Source organism: Anomalospiza imberbis, chromosome 2 (genome assembly GCF_031753505.1).
Source record: "Anomalospiza imberbis isolate Cuckoo-Finch-1a 21T00152 chromosome 2, ASM3175350v1, whole genome shotgun sequence".
In the NCBI taxonomy this organism is placed as follows: domain Eukaryota; kingdom Metazoa; phylum Chordata; class Aves; order Passeriformes; family Viduidae; genus Anomalospiza; species Anomalospiza imberbis.
In genome coordinates, this window is record NC_089682.1 from 106,324,199 (window position 1) to 106,340,412 (window position 16,214).

Sequence of the window (16,214 nt, forward strand, 5' to 3'; positions counted from 1 at the left end):
TGAACAGCACCACGCTGAGCTGTGAGCTGCCAGCCAAGCACAGCTGGGCAGGTCCCTCACAGGCAAGCTCTTACCTGATAATGCAGTTCAGTAATCCCTGAAATCCCAATGCTGCAGGGAAAGCCCATATCAAAATTTAAGTTAAAAACCAGCCAGACAAGAATCAAGACACTTCTATCCTCTGAGCACTCACAGATGGTTGTTCCACAGCTCCATCTTTCTGTGAGTGGACAGATGAATCCTGGGACAAGACAGAGGACTCCGAGAAGGTTCGGTTCCGGGCAGACTTCAGGTTGGGGGTTCCTGGAACTGACAGCTGTTCTACCGCCTCCTCATCTTTTTTCAAAAGGGAAGCAAAGTCGATGCCAGATCTCAGGAACTCTGCATAGGTACCTTTCCCCACCATTTTACCCTACAATCAATATAAACTTTTAGTACCTTCATTATACACTTTCCATAAAGGACAATTTTTTCTTACCTGTCCCTGCTACCTCTGGGGCTCTGCAGTTGCTGGGCACACATCCCACTGCAGTAACTGAACTGAAGCCTCTACAAGTTCCTCACTTAGAGGAGCAGAAACAAGCTCTTTAAGGTCTGGCCAGTCACCTTGTAGCAGCTAACAGGGCCAACAAACAAATAGGAAGAGAACAGCCCCAGTTACAGCCAGGGGAGAATCACCTCCCTGGAGCAGCTGTGCCTCCTTGGAGAAGCCAAGCCATGCAGCTTTAGGACAACGTGCTAAACCACATACACAACCATCAGTCTTTCTATATTGCTCCATCCCAGGGGTAAACACCAGCTCCATTTTCTGATCCTCACAGAACCTTACAAGGAGCAACACTAACCATGCCCACGTTTCTTTCAGCTCTACCATAAACCCATTTCTCAAGAGCTACTGAAACTTTTCAAGCAATCTGAATGGAAAGAAAAAGAGGGGACAGTGCCCTTTTTTTTTGCACCATTGCAATGCATCAAAAGTAATTTCAAATATTTCACTACCCAGCCTTAAAAAAAGAAACAGGAAAAAAAGCCCCAGCTGCAGTCCTTGCATTTCCCTTCTGCCTCAGAGTATCTGGTACAACAAAGATGGGAAGGAACCAGTTGTACTGAAGGCATGTTCATTCTCAAAGGCATCTGAGACTATTTCTCAGACTTAATTTAAAAATGAATTTGTTGCAAAATTAACACAGTTCTTTATTCACACAGAAGTGTAAGAAACAAGAACAAAATCAACTTATTAATAACTGTAAAACTTAAAACACATCTGTAGACAGAAAATATATTTACAAACTAAAAATCAAAACCTGACTTTTTTTTCCTTTCTTAGATTAAAAAGGATAATAAAAAGTGTAAGTACAGACATTGAAATCACTTACATCCTTTAAAATTATGATCTGATTTGCAGCACGGAGGTATTGCAACTGGTGAGTGACCAAAACAGAAATCTTCTGATGTAAGGCCTGACAAATACATCTGCAAAGAGATGGAAAGATTAATCAAAATTAAATGTCCTAAAAGATTTTAGTTATTTTTGGAAAATCTATTCAATTACACATTTTTTAAAATAAGAAGATGACTGTGCTCACTAGATTTACAAAAACTACATAAAACCATAAAAAAATATGTTCCTCATTTAATTTCTTAAGTTTACAAGGTAGGGAAAAGATATATAATTATTTCTGGTCTGGAAAAAAAGAGGAGGCAAAATGACATTTCATTAAAATTGTCTTAAACATTCTTGCAACAAATGTACATGTTATAAGCTGAATCAGAGAGTATTTTAAAAAAATTATTCTAAAGGAAAAAGAAGGGCAAGATACTGCCCTATTTTCAGAAATACAGCCAGTAAAAGTACCTTTTTGTGAGAAGCTTTCAGATCAGCTGTAATAATGAGCCACAGAGACTCTTCTGGACAATTAAACAGTACTACTGATTTAAGGGAAAAAAAACAAACAAAAAAAAAAAAAAACAAACCACCCAAAACATTCCAAAATAGTCCATAAGTGTTTATTTTCCCAACTGGTTTACTAAGGCTTCTAAGGCTTAGTTTCATCATCCATCTACTTTTAGAAGTAGTGCTCTGTATAACTGAAGAACAACAACTAGGTGAAAAGCCCAATTCTAAGTGAATCACGATCTGATAATGTGTCCCCTTCTCACTGATGATACAGAGAACCCAAGGAAAGCCTTCTCAGCACGGGATGTAACTGGTCCAAGAGTTCAGACATCTGCTGGAGCCAGCCCAGCACTGCCACAACCTTTTAACCTGCCTTTTATAACCCATGCAGTTCATCTTCCCTGGGACTGTCCACTACTCTTCACAGGCACGCTTTGTTAGACTGTGAGCACTCTTAATGCATAACAGGACAAACTGCTGCACAAATTCCAGTCACCACTGTCACATTTATTACATACACAACAAGCACATGCGCATGTGGGCACACAGTCACATGAGATCCAGACAGAGAACACCCAAAGGTTCTTCAGCCTTTTTTGAGTACAAGAAAAAGCAAGATGAAGGGACTGTGAAAGTTGCATCCTCTTCCCCAACTAAGAATCAATTGAAATGTAAAAATGTTCCTGGCAGAAGTTAAATGGGTTATTCTCCATGTTTAAGCTGAACAGAAATTTCAACACCCTAGAAAATGTATTCTAGGGACAAGCTACCCTTGCCATTACAATTTTTTTCTCACAAGTTCAAGTTTAAGTCCTTTGGTCCTAATTTCAATCCATTACATCCCCAAGGGCCCCTAGACCAGTTCATTCCTGTGTACAAGGTGCTTTCATACTTGATGTCTTTCTTCTCCAGACATGAAAGAAAAACAACTAAAAGTAATAAAGAAGTCTTCCAAACAGACTTTTCTTTAAAGCAGCAGATAGGTTTCTTTCTTTTTTTGCCTCCCTGCCCTGGACACCTGAATGTTCCTGACCACCAATACTGGAGTTGGTCTATACGTTTTTTGAAGGGCACAAAATTGAAACATTACTTCAGCTGAGACCTTACATGTACAAAACATAATAGGAGTATTATTTTATTTGTACTGCCACAAATAGTACTGGTCATAAATCCCAGGGTGCCATTTCCTTAACATGAGCATGACATTGCTGAGTCATACTGGGTTTGTGATCTCCTACACTCTACATCTCCTTTTCCATTAACTACCACACTAGTGCTCCCTGCTCGTTGTACCTTCATGGACTCAACACCTGGCACTTTACCCTGCTGCATGCATCTACAATTCACATCCCATAGCCAAAACTTGACAAATATCTGTTTCCAGAACTGCCTTTAGCGTTGTCTGATTTTCCATCACCTGAAAATGTACCATCAATGACCTTATTACATCATCAGAAATACCAGAATCAGGACAGACCTCTCTAAAAATCACATCCTTCCAATTCAACAAAAATAAGCAAAGAGTATTTAAGTTAACAAACCTAAGTAACAGGATACTATAATCCATATGAAAAACCCACTGCACTTTGACAGCAAACTGCTACACAATTAAAAAATAATTAGCTTGAGCTTTGATAGTGCAGAGTATGAAGCAAGAGACACTGAGAAAGGGGCCTACAACAACACAGTGCTCCCCTGCACAAAGGCAGAGTCTTTGCACTTCGTGCATACAAATCCTCATTTGTTCTTCCTTCCCTATCAGGTCTGCTTTCCTTTGAGACAACTTTTTCTTCAATCTTTTTTAAGTTTTATCTCCAAGAACCAGCTTTCTATAACCTCTGCAAAATGTCTCTTCTTTATTGATTCTACTTTCTTCCTTACCATTCTTTCTCCCTCTCCTTTTTGGAAGTTCACATGCAGGTTTAACTTTACTCTAGTTAATACTTATAATAATTTCAATGAAAATAACCACTAAAATGAAATTAAAGCACATGCAGAAGTGCTCACAGGCATAAAGCCTTTGTTATATTAATTTACTTCCTATACTTGTTTTCCTCTCCCTTCCATTTACATTTAAGTAGTTTAGGGAGAACAATCCCCTAGTTAGTTTTGCACATTTCAAAATTTACAAAATTTAAAATTTTCTTCTTTGCCAGAGACAAAGAACCCACACACCCTACACATTCTACTCTGCTGTCTCTATTTCTATTCTGCTGCTTCTGTTTCTATGCCTGCCTTGATAGTCATTTATCTCCATCTCATGACAAGTCCCAGTCACGCATAAATATGACTGGTCCACAAAAATCCATTGACCTAGTCCAGGCACCAGGTAGCACTGGATGGCTAGAGAAAGTACATAGAGAGATGGTTCCTCCAGCACACATTTCCAGCTTCCAGAGTTCATTTATTAGGAACTTTTTGAGCCAGAGATCCTGGTGGTCAAGCAGATCTTTGTGAACTTTTTCTATGTGAATTCTGTCTGATACTAGGAATGATGTGCATACCACTCCCAGGAAACATCACAAATTTAGGTCTTATTTTAAGAGATTCCTAAACTGTCCTGCAACTCTGTCTACTCTCACAAGCACAGTGGAGAAAAGAAAGAAATCAGGCTGATCATCAACTGAGACTGACACACAGCTCCTGTCACTGGAAAAGATACATGGGAAGCAACAATACCTAAAGAAAGGCATGTCCCAAAAGACTGATGAAATATAAATCTCACTCTTAAAAGCATGACTTTTGAGTCAATACCGCTGCTGTGACACAACTTTATCTAAACATAATCTGAAACCACATAATCTATAGCAATATATAGATAAAAAGGGAGAGTAGGAAATTCCTTGAGATTCAAGTGCAATTTAATTATTTTCTTAGAAATCCCCACCTGCTCCAAAGTGCACCATACAAAGAAATGTGCTACTGGATCTGTGATGGCTGTCCCTCATTTTGAAACCAGAGGTCTCAAAATACTGGATTTTCAGAAGTGAATTAAAAGCTATTTTTATGTATATAAATATAAAACAAAGGCATCTTTTCATACCCAAATACAAATATGTAAAAAACCATATAACTGTACTGGCAACCCCCCACTGGAAAAAGGCTGAAGCATGTCTACTATTAACTATCGAGAACTCACAGGAAAAAGGTAACAAATAACACAAAAATAGGAAATCTTCAGTTTATACCTTCCAAGGAATCTGACCAGGAAAGAGGAATTAATTGCCTTTATCTACTCCATCATCCACAGAACAACTTGTCTGAATCACAAAGAAATTCTTAAGAGCCAAAGTCCTTTATTAATAATATCATGGTCTGTTTTCCCTCTGGAGCTGTGCGACTTGCATTCTTTCTCATTTGAAAAGTATTTATATGCTTTAAACTACTTACTGCAGTAGCTGATAGAATACAGAAATGCAGCAAATGTAATGAACCAGTCATCCACATGCCATCGCTTTGGGGAATTACTAGGCACATACATATCTTTGTAAACACATAGACTAGACCCTTGTAAAAAAAAATAAACTTTAACATAAAATTACAAGAAAAAAAAAAAAGAGCGAGTGAACTAACAATATCCACTTCAGATTCTCATTAAAAAATCCCCTGTTTCTGCCATCTCATCCATTGTTTTAAGCCTCGTGGTTTGGACTCCTGGGGGAACAGCCTGCAAGAAGTGGCGTTTTGGACATTCCTCAGCACCATATTCTAAGAAATCATTTTTGCCCAAGTGCTCTCTGTCTTCTCCACATTTCTAGCACTATCCAGGAAGCACTAAAGGACATGCCTTGCCTTGTTTCTCAAAGCAACTTACTGAACATAACGCTCTCCCCACTACCCCCAGTAACCTTACAGATTCCATGAAGGCCCCAGAAGACAGCTTCTGTTTGTAAAAAACCCTCCCTTAAGATCTTGTGCAGGGAGGCATTGCTCAGTTTTCCTTCCCACTACTACTCCACCCAGTCCATTTTCTAAAAAATGCTTTCATTCTACTTCTTTGTGTTTTGCTCAATCTGATCTGGAGTTGTGGAGAAAAAATGAAAATACAGAAACAACCCCCACTACTTGTCTGAGTTTCAAATTCTCTGACATAACCTCCTTATTCCTCCTCATCTTCACACACTTATCAGCAAAACACAGTGCAATGGCTTCTATCTCCTTCATGGTTTTGCACATGCAAAAATCCACACTTCGAGGTTTGCAGTAGAATGAAGATGCTGCCAATGTCACAGCTCATGTGAAAAGTAGAGTAAGCTGAAGAGGCAGCCTGACCTCCTTCCAAGGCACCAGGGTACTCCTCTTCATGAGGAGACCTTAAGACTTCAGGGAGACAGGTTAACAGCTCAGGTGGGTGCACCTTCAGAACTCAGGCACTGATACAGTCAGATGCAAGAGTTGCAGAGAGATCTTGTGCAGAAACAGAAAAGCAGTAGCTGAAGTCTAGAAAGCTTCAACAGGCACTAAAGGAATTTGATAGTGCACGTGAACTAGAGAGGTGATGAACTCCATCTATCAGTCATGGCAGCTGAAAAATCAACGTAAAGCCCATGCATCATAAAACTCTTACTCCATATTTGCTGACAGAAACAAACAATAGCCTTTTGAAGACATCGGTAAAATAATGCAAGATGTTAATGGGGTTTCAGAGGGTCCAGATTTGAAACTGCAAATATCAACAGGATGTATAATTTTCAAATTTAGATACTACAAGCTTCCCTGTATAGGGAAAAAAGAACGTGCATGCCACTGCTACTCAGTGCAATTTCTATGACCATTTCTGCAAGTTTTTACTATTATCTAGGGGAGGACAGGAGAGAACAATAGGAAAACCAAATTAAATCATGTCTCTGGAGCATGGAATTCAAAGGATGCAAGTATGCTAAACGAAACACATTTATCAAAGGCCTCAACCAAAGACCACTGAATTACACTGACAGAAGCTTTTCCTTCTAGTAAATTCTAGATTTTGCCTTTTAACATAGAGAGTTGCAAGCTGTGAAGAAGGACAAAACACTGTCTGGGACTAACCAAATTATTCTGATACTCACCTATGTGCCTTAGATTAGACAGTTTCAGAGGGATGGAGGAGAAGAAACTCACTGAAAAGAGAACCTGACTTTTAATGAACAATCTCCTGTTTCTTTGGAAACAGGGGAAGGTCCAGTATCCCTCTCTTACATAGTGAACTTGTACATTCTGTTTCCTTCTATTTCTGCTCTCTGCAGTCTACTCTACAGGCCACATGCCCTGTTTCACCTACCCAAGAGAAATTTCAAGAAACAAAATGAAAAATTATTCGAGAATCTAAGACAGTTCTGTTCTCTCCTTTAGCCAGTTGAACTAAGTGCTTATTACTAGCAAGTAAAGTTGTAGCAAAACTAAGAAGTGATTTAAAATCCCACCCCATTTTATTCTTCACTCAGTACTAATATTCGTAAACCCCATTATTCATAAACCTCAATACTCATGTATGAAACTCGACATTTTCCTTAAGAAAATGGCACATATTCCCTTAAGAATATTTCTATTTATAATATCTTCAATACAGATTTTTAAAGGGTTTTTAAAAACAAAAAACAAAATCAACAAAACACAGAGAAGAAAAATACCCTGTATCTTCCAATTATATAAATTAGGGGAAAAACTAATCAGAAAGTGGATGTACAAAGTTTTGTGAAGAAATCCATCTCCCCAGAAATGTTTTCTCAAGTTTTTTGATAAGGAATTACAATATAACAGTTGCATTTTATATTAAAATAAAGCAGTAACGTACTTCTCAAACAAATGTCTTCCAACTTCAGCATCTACTGCACTCAGTGGATCATCCAAAAGATAGATATCTGCATCTTGATACACGGCTCTAAAAGGTTTAAAGAAACGTCAGTATCACAAACTCTTACATTAGTTTGCTTTAGTCACTGGAGTCTGACAATTTTTAAATTTTAGAAACAGCAAAAAACACTAGCCTGGCCAGATTTACACGGGCCTTCTGTCCCCCACTCAGAGTAGCTCCACGATCTCCTATTACTGTCAGGTCACCATTTGCCAATAATTCCAAGTCCTGCAAACGTGAAAGAACAGATAAAAATATATTTTAAATCATTTTAACATCAAAGACTGACAAAGCTATTTCAACATAACTCTTCTTTCTCGAAAAGTATTAATGTAACACATTAAAATATAAGGTTTCATACTAAATGTAATATCTGCAGTTACCTTATGACTCTATACTTTCAGCAAAAGGTAATTGAGAAAGCAGAAAAAATAGATGATATTCTAAAGTTCCCTTTTTCTACAGCTGTGCCAGAGGAAAGTGCACTACTGTCCTTAGTCCTACAAGGAATATTTATTGGTGATTCAGAAAATCAAATAAAATACTAAGAAGTCTAACAGTAAATTTGTTAGTTTTTATTTGAACAAAATTAGCTGTCACAAAAAATAAAAACAGAACTAACTATTATCAGTAAGTTATCTTGCCAATATCCCTAAATACTGCATTTTTTTTATTCTTACTGAAATGCATTCAGGAAAAATAACTACAACATTCATCACACAGATTTGGTTAATTTGGGACTTCAGGACTGTGGATAACGCAACAAAATTATACAGTGTTCCACGTCATATTATTGTATTTCCTATTCAGGAAATACAGAAGTTTTACATTAAGCTACAAAACATATTCTGAAAGTTTATTCACAGCTTTCATAAGACACATAAATTTGCAAGAAAACTATGAAAGCCAATCTACCATCAATATGAAGTGGGGATTTTTAAAATGCTGTTTGCTGTCTTTTAAAGTCATTAAAGCTTTAAGTTTAGACAACAGCATGACTGAATATCAGCAGGAGATACTAAAACTATATCTGCCAAGTGTAAAAATCTTGCAAAAATGTTCATTACAGTAACCATCTGCTTTTCACCTGTGTCGCTGCTGACAGAAATATCATAACATGCTGCACAAAACCTTTTTAGCTGCCAAGCAAAATGTCTGTTTCTTGACAAATCTGGCTTAATCCTCTTCTCTATCTCATGTCACAAACTCCTTTGCACACAAACCTTTCAAATATATTTTTGTCATAAAACTACTTGGGTTCAGCAAGTTCTCCAGTACTTAGCCCTGAGGTTCTCTTGATAGCTGTTTGCAATGCATAATACACAGCAAACACAACATTTATTTCAAAGGAAAACATATAGGGTATTTATGAAACAAAAGAGTGCTAGCTTGATCATTTGTTTTCTGCCTCTTATTGCATTTGCACACAGCCCTACTGTAATACGCGTGAAAAGGGCTAAAATGTAATAATGAAACCAAAAAAGAGGGAACAGCTTTTCCCAAATTTGTCAGTGCTTCACACATGCTATACCTCCCCCTAGTGTTGGGAATTAGAACAGGATGCCTTACACAAGGATGGCAAAAATAATTACACATTTCTGCTAAGCAACAGGAGTTATTTCACATGCTACTTAGGAGTTATTTCACATGCTACTTATAACAATTCCTAATATTGTACATTGCAGCATGTACCACAGGTCAGAAAGAACGATAAAATAAAAATATCGATGAAAATAAAATACTCAAAGAGAAAGCCTTACCTTTTTAAGAGCACAGACTTTTAAAACATTTTCATATTTTTCTTTCTCATATTCCTTGTCAAACAGTATATTACTTCTTACAGTGCCAGAAAACACCCAAGGCTGCTGCGAAACATAGGCAATTCTTCCAGTAACATTTATCAAACCCTTGTCTTTAGGCAGTTCACCAAGCACAGCACTTAAGAGCGAAGACTGGAAAAGATTAAAAAAAAATGAAGTAAAAATTAAAAAGTCTGGATGCACTAAAGACATCACAGAGATTGAGCAGTGTTTACTACCACGATGGCCTATTTCACCTTGTGTCTCAAACTACTACTAAAAGTAGAAAAGCACTAGTACCCTTTCCATGCAGTCTTGAAGCAACACACAAAAATACTGTTAAGCTCCTCATCACCTCCTCCCCACCCAGAAGGACATCAGCCCATCTTAAATGCCAGTATCCTGATATGGAATGTGTGATTATACACATAAAGGAACTGTATATTTTCAGGTTTCTAGTTTTCACATTTAATAGACTCAAAAGCCTCATGAAATGGTGTAAATATTAAGACTTACTTTTCCAGCTCCTACAGGACCAATCACAGCCAGTAACTCCCCTCGTCTGACAGTAAATGAAATTTGTTGAAGTGTTGGAGTTTCTAAACTCTGGGGATTTGAGAAAAAGTCAGTATTTCTCAGTAATGAAATATAAACCGTCAAAATAAGTTTTAGAAACAGAAAACAATGTGCATACATCACTATAAGCTATCGGTCCATATGTCCACCATATTTTCAGGCACATGATTTTTGCCTTTTCAGTAATTCACAAACACCTTTGAAATACCCTCATCCTTTATCACGAACATGCAAAAGAGCTGAAACAGCATTCAAGGAATAAGGAAGTGAAGGGCAGCAAAAGCAGGGCTTCCTCAGAGCCCACGTATCTGGGTGGCAGCCTTGGGAACACGAACTCTGAGCTGGCCACCACACCAGCATTCCCAGCCCCAGTACAACACCCTCAGCGACTCCGCGCACACAGCAAAAAGGAGTCTGAGGCTCTCAGAGCCCCAGGAAAGCCAGGGCTGTGTTTGCTCTAGCCAAGGCTCTATCCAAAGTAAAACCATAAAAATGCGATTTGATTTTACACTGCTACATCTTGTACACTGGATATTCATTCATACTACCCTAAGAGTGTCTGTTTAATATTCCTGTCTGTTTAATACTCCTTTCTAGTATGCCTATTGTCAAGGTTTGACGCTGGCTCAATGCCAGTGCCCCCCATGAAAATACACCTTCCCAAAATAAATGCTGAAGATGTGATCAGGAACAGAGCAGAGCAGCCCCAAGCTTAGAAATAAACAAAAAAAAAACTTTATTAAGCTACTTCTACTATAAAAGACACACACACTAAATCCAGGATGAAGACCCTCCAAAACACTCCTCCTCCCCCCACCCAATTTCCAATTCATTTCAAAGTATTTGGGAAGAAAGATAAATCCAGGATCCTTCCACATCTGTGAAGTGGGATAGCACACAAGTGCTCACTCGTGCCGGGAGAAATCCCTGGCAGGCAGCCCCGCTGCCAGAGCTCTCGGACACGCTGCAGGGCTTGCAGGAGATGCTCCTGCTCCAGAAGCTGCACTCGGGCTCCTTGCGCAGCTCTCCTAAACCGCGCTGGCTGCCATTGTACATTTCCACAAGGTGGCAACCCGGGACTTTTTTCCTTTTCTCTGCACAACCCCACCGCCCTCCCAAAGCAGCACCTGACCTCGAAGTTGATTCCTCTGCCCAGAGTACCCAGCTCAGGTGCTCACCTAAGTGCCAAGGTCAGGAGAACTCTACAAATTTATGGCAGCCAAAGATTTTCTTTTTTTAACACACAGTTTGTAGGAAGAGAAAATATCTCTTCCTAAATCAATGTCTATATGGAAAAAATAAATAAGCTTTCAGACACACAGGCCCTTCTTCAGACCTCTTGAGGTCGTGCTTCTGTATTCACAGAAGTGCAAAGACATTTCCACCCACATCAAAAACTTAAAAAAATATAAGGTAAGAGTCAAAAAACATTACAGAAAATGTTTTAAAATGTTTTTAAACTATTACTGCCATACTATACATTAAAGCAGCACTGGAAGTTATCACAGAGCCTGCATGAACACAGTAATTCAAGCAAACAGCACAGCCACACGCACCTAAAAGGAGCATGATATTTTTGCAAAATAGCATTCCTTATAATTAAAGACAATTTGTCCTGAATTCACCACACCTACTTTTAGGCACTAAACTGAGGCACTTAAATTAGAGCACAGACTAATATTGCAGCTAAGTACACCTGACAGCTCATTATCAGAAATGTCCCAGCTCCCCTGTGCCCTGTCAACTTGCTGTGTCTCTAACTTTCCTCCTTCTGCCTTACCTGGCATGCATTGTTTATGGGACTCAGCTATCAGAAAACTGATCTCATTGAAAGTGATTCATTTTCTATTGCTTTATCCTTCCAAACTGCTTCACTACAAGGTCGTACAAACCAGCATTAACAACCAGCATAAGGGAGGCAACAGACAGAGAATGAAAGGACAAGAGGACACAAGAATGATCCCTTCAGGGCAGCAACTCTTTAGGTGAGCTTGAGCAGACCTTACACATCCTACGCACAAGAAAATGAAATAGTTCTGCCCACCTAAGGGACACAGAGATCATATAGTGCATTAAAGTACTATAGTACTCAGGCTTCTCATGTAAGGACTAGAATTACAAGGGATAAATTTGGCCTCTGCTCGAATGCTGAGATTTTAAATCTGAAGTTGCTCAGTTGAGCAGACAGACTGGTCTGTAAATTCAATAACATCAGTAAAAAGCTGTACTGAAGAATCCCTAGTTCCACACTGGTATTAGACTGACCTGTGGTACTCAAGGTAATACTTGCCTAAGTAAAATAAGGGTGTGACAAGGAATTAATGGGTTTTGTTTATCTTTTAAGAAACTGTAATGAACACCATGTTAGGCTGTTTTCCTAGAAGTGTAGCTAATAACCCCTTTTTTACATCAAGTGATTTTGGATTCATGGGTTGCTTCTTGGTTGGTTTTTTTAGTATCACTTTTGGCACACAATCTCTAAAAGATAATAAAATTATCACCCTAATCTAGAGTGTCTGTACAGACATCCAAAGTGTCTTGAGAAAACTAGTCAGGGTAGCAAGCTAAGCCTGCTGCTTGACAAAGGATAACGTATTTTTCCTTTCATAACTCATCTCTATCAGAACTTAGCACTTTTTTTCAGTGAGCAAGTCTATAAAATTATTTTGCATCATTTTAAGAGTATATAGTAGAAACTTTCTGAGCAGATAATAACAGTTCTGAGAGAACTGTTCTTCTCCCATGCACACTGCAATTAAATATCAAAATGGAAGTTACATTAACAGTTTTGTGGATGGCTTGGTTTTGGTTTTAGTTTTAACTGACAGGAAACCAGTAATTCCAGTCATGTTACCCTGCTTTATGCAATATAAACAACTAATGAAAAAAAAAGTGTTTTATGGGCACTTTATGCAACCATTTCCTGTAAATTGTTAATGGTGGTACCAAAGTCAGTTGAGAAGAAAACAAAGATTAAGCAATACACTGCATTTTGCATTAGAATGTATTTACAATCAACTCCTTCATATCTATTAGTTTTTAAAAGCTTGGTCAATGCCTCAGAAATACTGATGCCACAGAGAAGTCTGAGAAAATAAAGCAGAATAAAACAGCAATTTTCTTTTGCAGCTACGTAGCTACAAGTAGGTATTTTCACACCTGATCTTCCTTGGGAAGATAGGTTTTCACACCTGATTTCCTTGGGACACAGCACAGGTAGGGGAACACGGCTTAGAAATGTGATGTCTTATTTGCCTTACATTTATATGCAAAATTATTTTTTACAGCTTCCAGCACTTATAATGGAGACTAAAGTCTCTCTTGTGTGAGGATACTGCCAGGCTGCAATAGCACCGACAATTCCTCACAAATTGCTGCTTACCATAGCAATTAAAATTTTAAAACAGAAACAGTCAACGTTTGCCTTTCTTACATAAAGGAGATATATTATAAATTTATCATGTTTATTGTCCATTCTTCTAGCCATTTTGGTGAGTTTGGTGCATTTCAAGCAGAAAAAATGTGCAGCTGAACAGTCTCAAAATACAGAGTAACAAATACGTGCTGACTCGTCTCTAAAGCTTTCAAACCTGTTGTGAGAAGTATAATATTGTACTGGTTCTAGACTAATGGACTGATCAAGCATTCAGTTTACAGAAAAAAACCCCCACACGATAAGGCCAACCTTGCTGTGCTGTCTGTCCTTCATTCCAATTTGAGTACCTCAGCCACAATACAGTGCTGCTTAATAAAAAGAAATATTTTCTCAGAGAAACGCAAAGTTTTTCATTTAGTATAGTATTGAGAAATAGCTTTTAAGATGCACTTGATAGTGTTTTCAGTACTATTCTACAGAGTTAACTCAACATACTGAAAGGATTCTCAAACACAAAGGATGGAATACAAAGTAAGAGCACACCATACATACACACACTGCATTTTAGACTTCAAATGACGGTAGCACCAATATACTTAATATGTAAGTAAACTTACCTTATCCCAAGAGCAAGTCAAATCTTGAACATGAAGAATGATATTTTCGTTACTGCCATGCAGTTGTGGCTTGAAGTGTGAGACCTCATCAAGCATCAGAAAGTTCTGCAATAAAAGTAAAGCAGAGGATATTGCATAAAGTGAGACTGAGAATGGAAAAGGAAACCAAACATGTTTTTTAAAGGCAGCATACAGACCATTAATTATGGGTTGGAAGAAACAACCATGAACTGATCAAATAATTACATTTACAAGGCAATGCACAACTACAACAGCATACCTGTAAATAGCTCTTCCTCCCAAAAAACCTCCAAAAGTGCAGACTTAATAGGAGAGACTAACAATCACCTGCTCAATAAAGAATTGCAGAAAGAAATTGATCTTAAGAATCTGTCCTGTCTTTTCCTTGAATCACTAAGAAGTTTTAAAATTGTTTAACTCCCCTTTTCCATGCAGAAGAGGTGAAACCCTCACTGCAACACCTTCCCATTCCACTGCTTTGATGGCAAAGGCTTATGTTATTCCATTGGAAGAACAACGAGGACACAGGAAGCAGCTGTCCACTGCCTCTACTTAGCACTCTTCAAGTGGCCAAGAGAAGACAGAACACTATCTGAATGTTTCCTCATTTTAAAGTCCAGCACACTAACAAAAAAAGAAACCTGCTTACATCTGCAAAGCTGACTCACTTCACTTTCACTACTGCACTTCTATTCTACATTACATCCCAGTCAGCAAACTTTTCCTTCAATTTGCATAAGCACGCACTTTGTACCATAGCCACATTTCTACCACACCTTGTCTGATGCTAGATTATAAATAGCCCAATCATATTTAGAAAGGAAAGGGACCATTTCCACAGAAAACTTTTAAGGTTAACAGCTGCCATAGTTTTACGACAAAACCCAAAAAAATCTCTTTTTTCCTTTGACTCACAGAGTCTAAGGACCTTAAATAGGCAGCAACAGACAATATTTTGGGAAGAGAAGGAATGTCTTGATCGTAGAAGCCAAGACTAGTTAACAAGTATTTAGCTAATCGTTTGCAGATGTGAGATAGCTGCTGAAGACTTACAGAAAGCAGTAACTAAGAGGAAGCAGGAGGAGGATGTAAGGAGACAAGGAGGGCAGGGAGATTACTGCTAGACTTTTCCAGGCACAGAGGTACTGCTCAGACTCCAGCTGGTGGGCATTGTTATGGAGTGCCGTGAGAAGCAAAGCACTTTAACACAGAGGTCCACGGTGTACACAGTGTACAACTCTTGTTCTGTTAGCACCAGACATCAGTGCCGATGCTTGTTCTTACTGAATTTCAGTCTTCACTCCAGCACTGAAAGCAGCCACAAGAGAGAAGCTGGGGTTCACACCTGTCTTCCACAGATGACAGGGTACTGCAGTGTGAAATATGAATCCTACAGCTCCCATCTGCCTGCTTTGTTCTTCAAACCCCAATCCCAGCACGCCTGCTGTGCACACAGTCCTCTTACTTCAGAAATGTCTACAACACTTCTTTGCCATGCACACTTTTCTCCTACATCTCAGCCCACCTTACAGTGCATGTCATGTTTTTTGTACCCTTGTTCCGTTTCCAAAACAGTTTATTTCATTACAAATCCCAAACTGCAAAACCATAATAAGGCTGCATTTGTCAGTGACATTAAAACAAATGTAGAGTAAGAGAAGGAATGCACACCCCCAGGCAGTAACCCTACCTTGATCCGTCGGATGCTGATCACCGACTCGGACACTCTCTCCACGGCTGCAGGGAAGAACAGGGTCACTGTGAGTCTCACTGCTCCGTACAGGGACACTGCCACAAACACCCTGCTCGCAGAGATGACGTTGCCAAGAAGCACATATGCCATGAAAGTCATGAACACTGTTATTTTGCTTGCCACAAAGAACGAGGCCAAGTTCAGTCCTCGAAGGTAGGAGCTTTTCATAACCATGGCAATCTCCTTCCTAAAAATGCAAAACATAAACAAATCACATCAATCTTCCCAATTACTGCTACCCTCAACAACAGGATGAAGGAAACCCCCTTCTCAGGATTCTACTTTCATATCCTTTCTCCTCCCCTTGCACCACCCCAACTCATATGCAAACAACTGTGAAAA

General features: G+C 38.8%; 1 protein-coding gene across 1 annotated transcript in view; it reads right to left on the bottom strand.

Annotated features, from left to right (window-relative positions):
* The window catches only part of ABCC4 (ATP binding cassette subfamily C member 4 (PEL blood group)), a 137,377-nt gene that overhangs the window by 92,843 nt on the left and 28,320 nt on the right, over positions 1 to 16,214 (bottom strand). Inside the window, exons 8-15 of the mRNA XM_068182456.1 lie at positions 15,810 to 16,059; positions 14,099 to 14,203; positions 10,046 to 10,135; positions 9,491 to 9,682; positions 7,864 to 7,958; positions 7,671 to 7,757; positions 1,377 to 1,473; positions 194 to 412 (exon numbers count right to left, since the gene is read on the bottom strand). Of these exons, the coding sequence (XP_068038557.1) occupies positions 194 to 412; positions 1,377 to 1,473; positions 7,671 to 7,757; positions 7,864 to 7,958; positions 9,491 to 9,682; positions 10,046 to 10,135; positions 14,099 to 14,203; positions 15,810 to 16,059 (1,135 nt within the window). The remainder of the gene's footprint in view (positions 1 to 193; positions 413 to 1,376; positions 1,474 to 7,670; positions 7,758 to 7,863; positions 7,959 to 9,490; positions 9,683 to 10,045; positions 10,136 to 14,098; positions 14,204 to 15,809; positions 16,060 to 16,214) is intronic.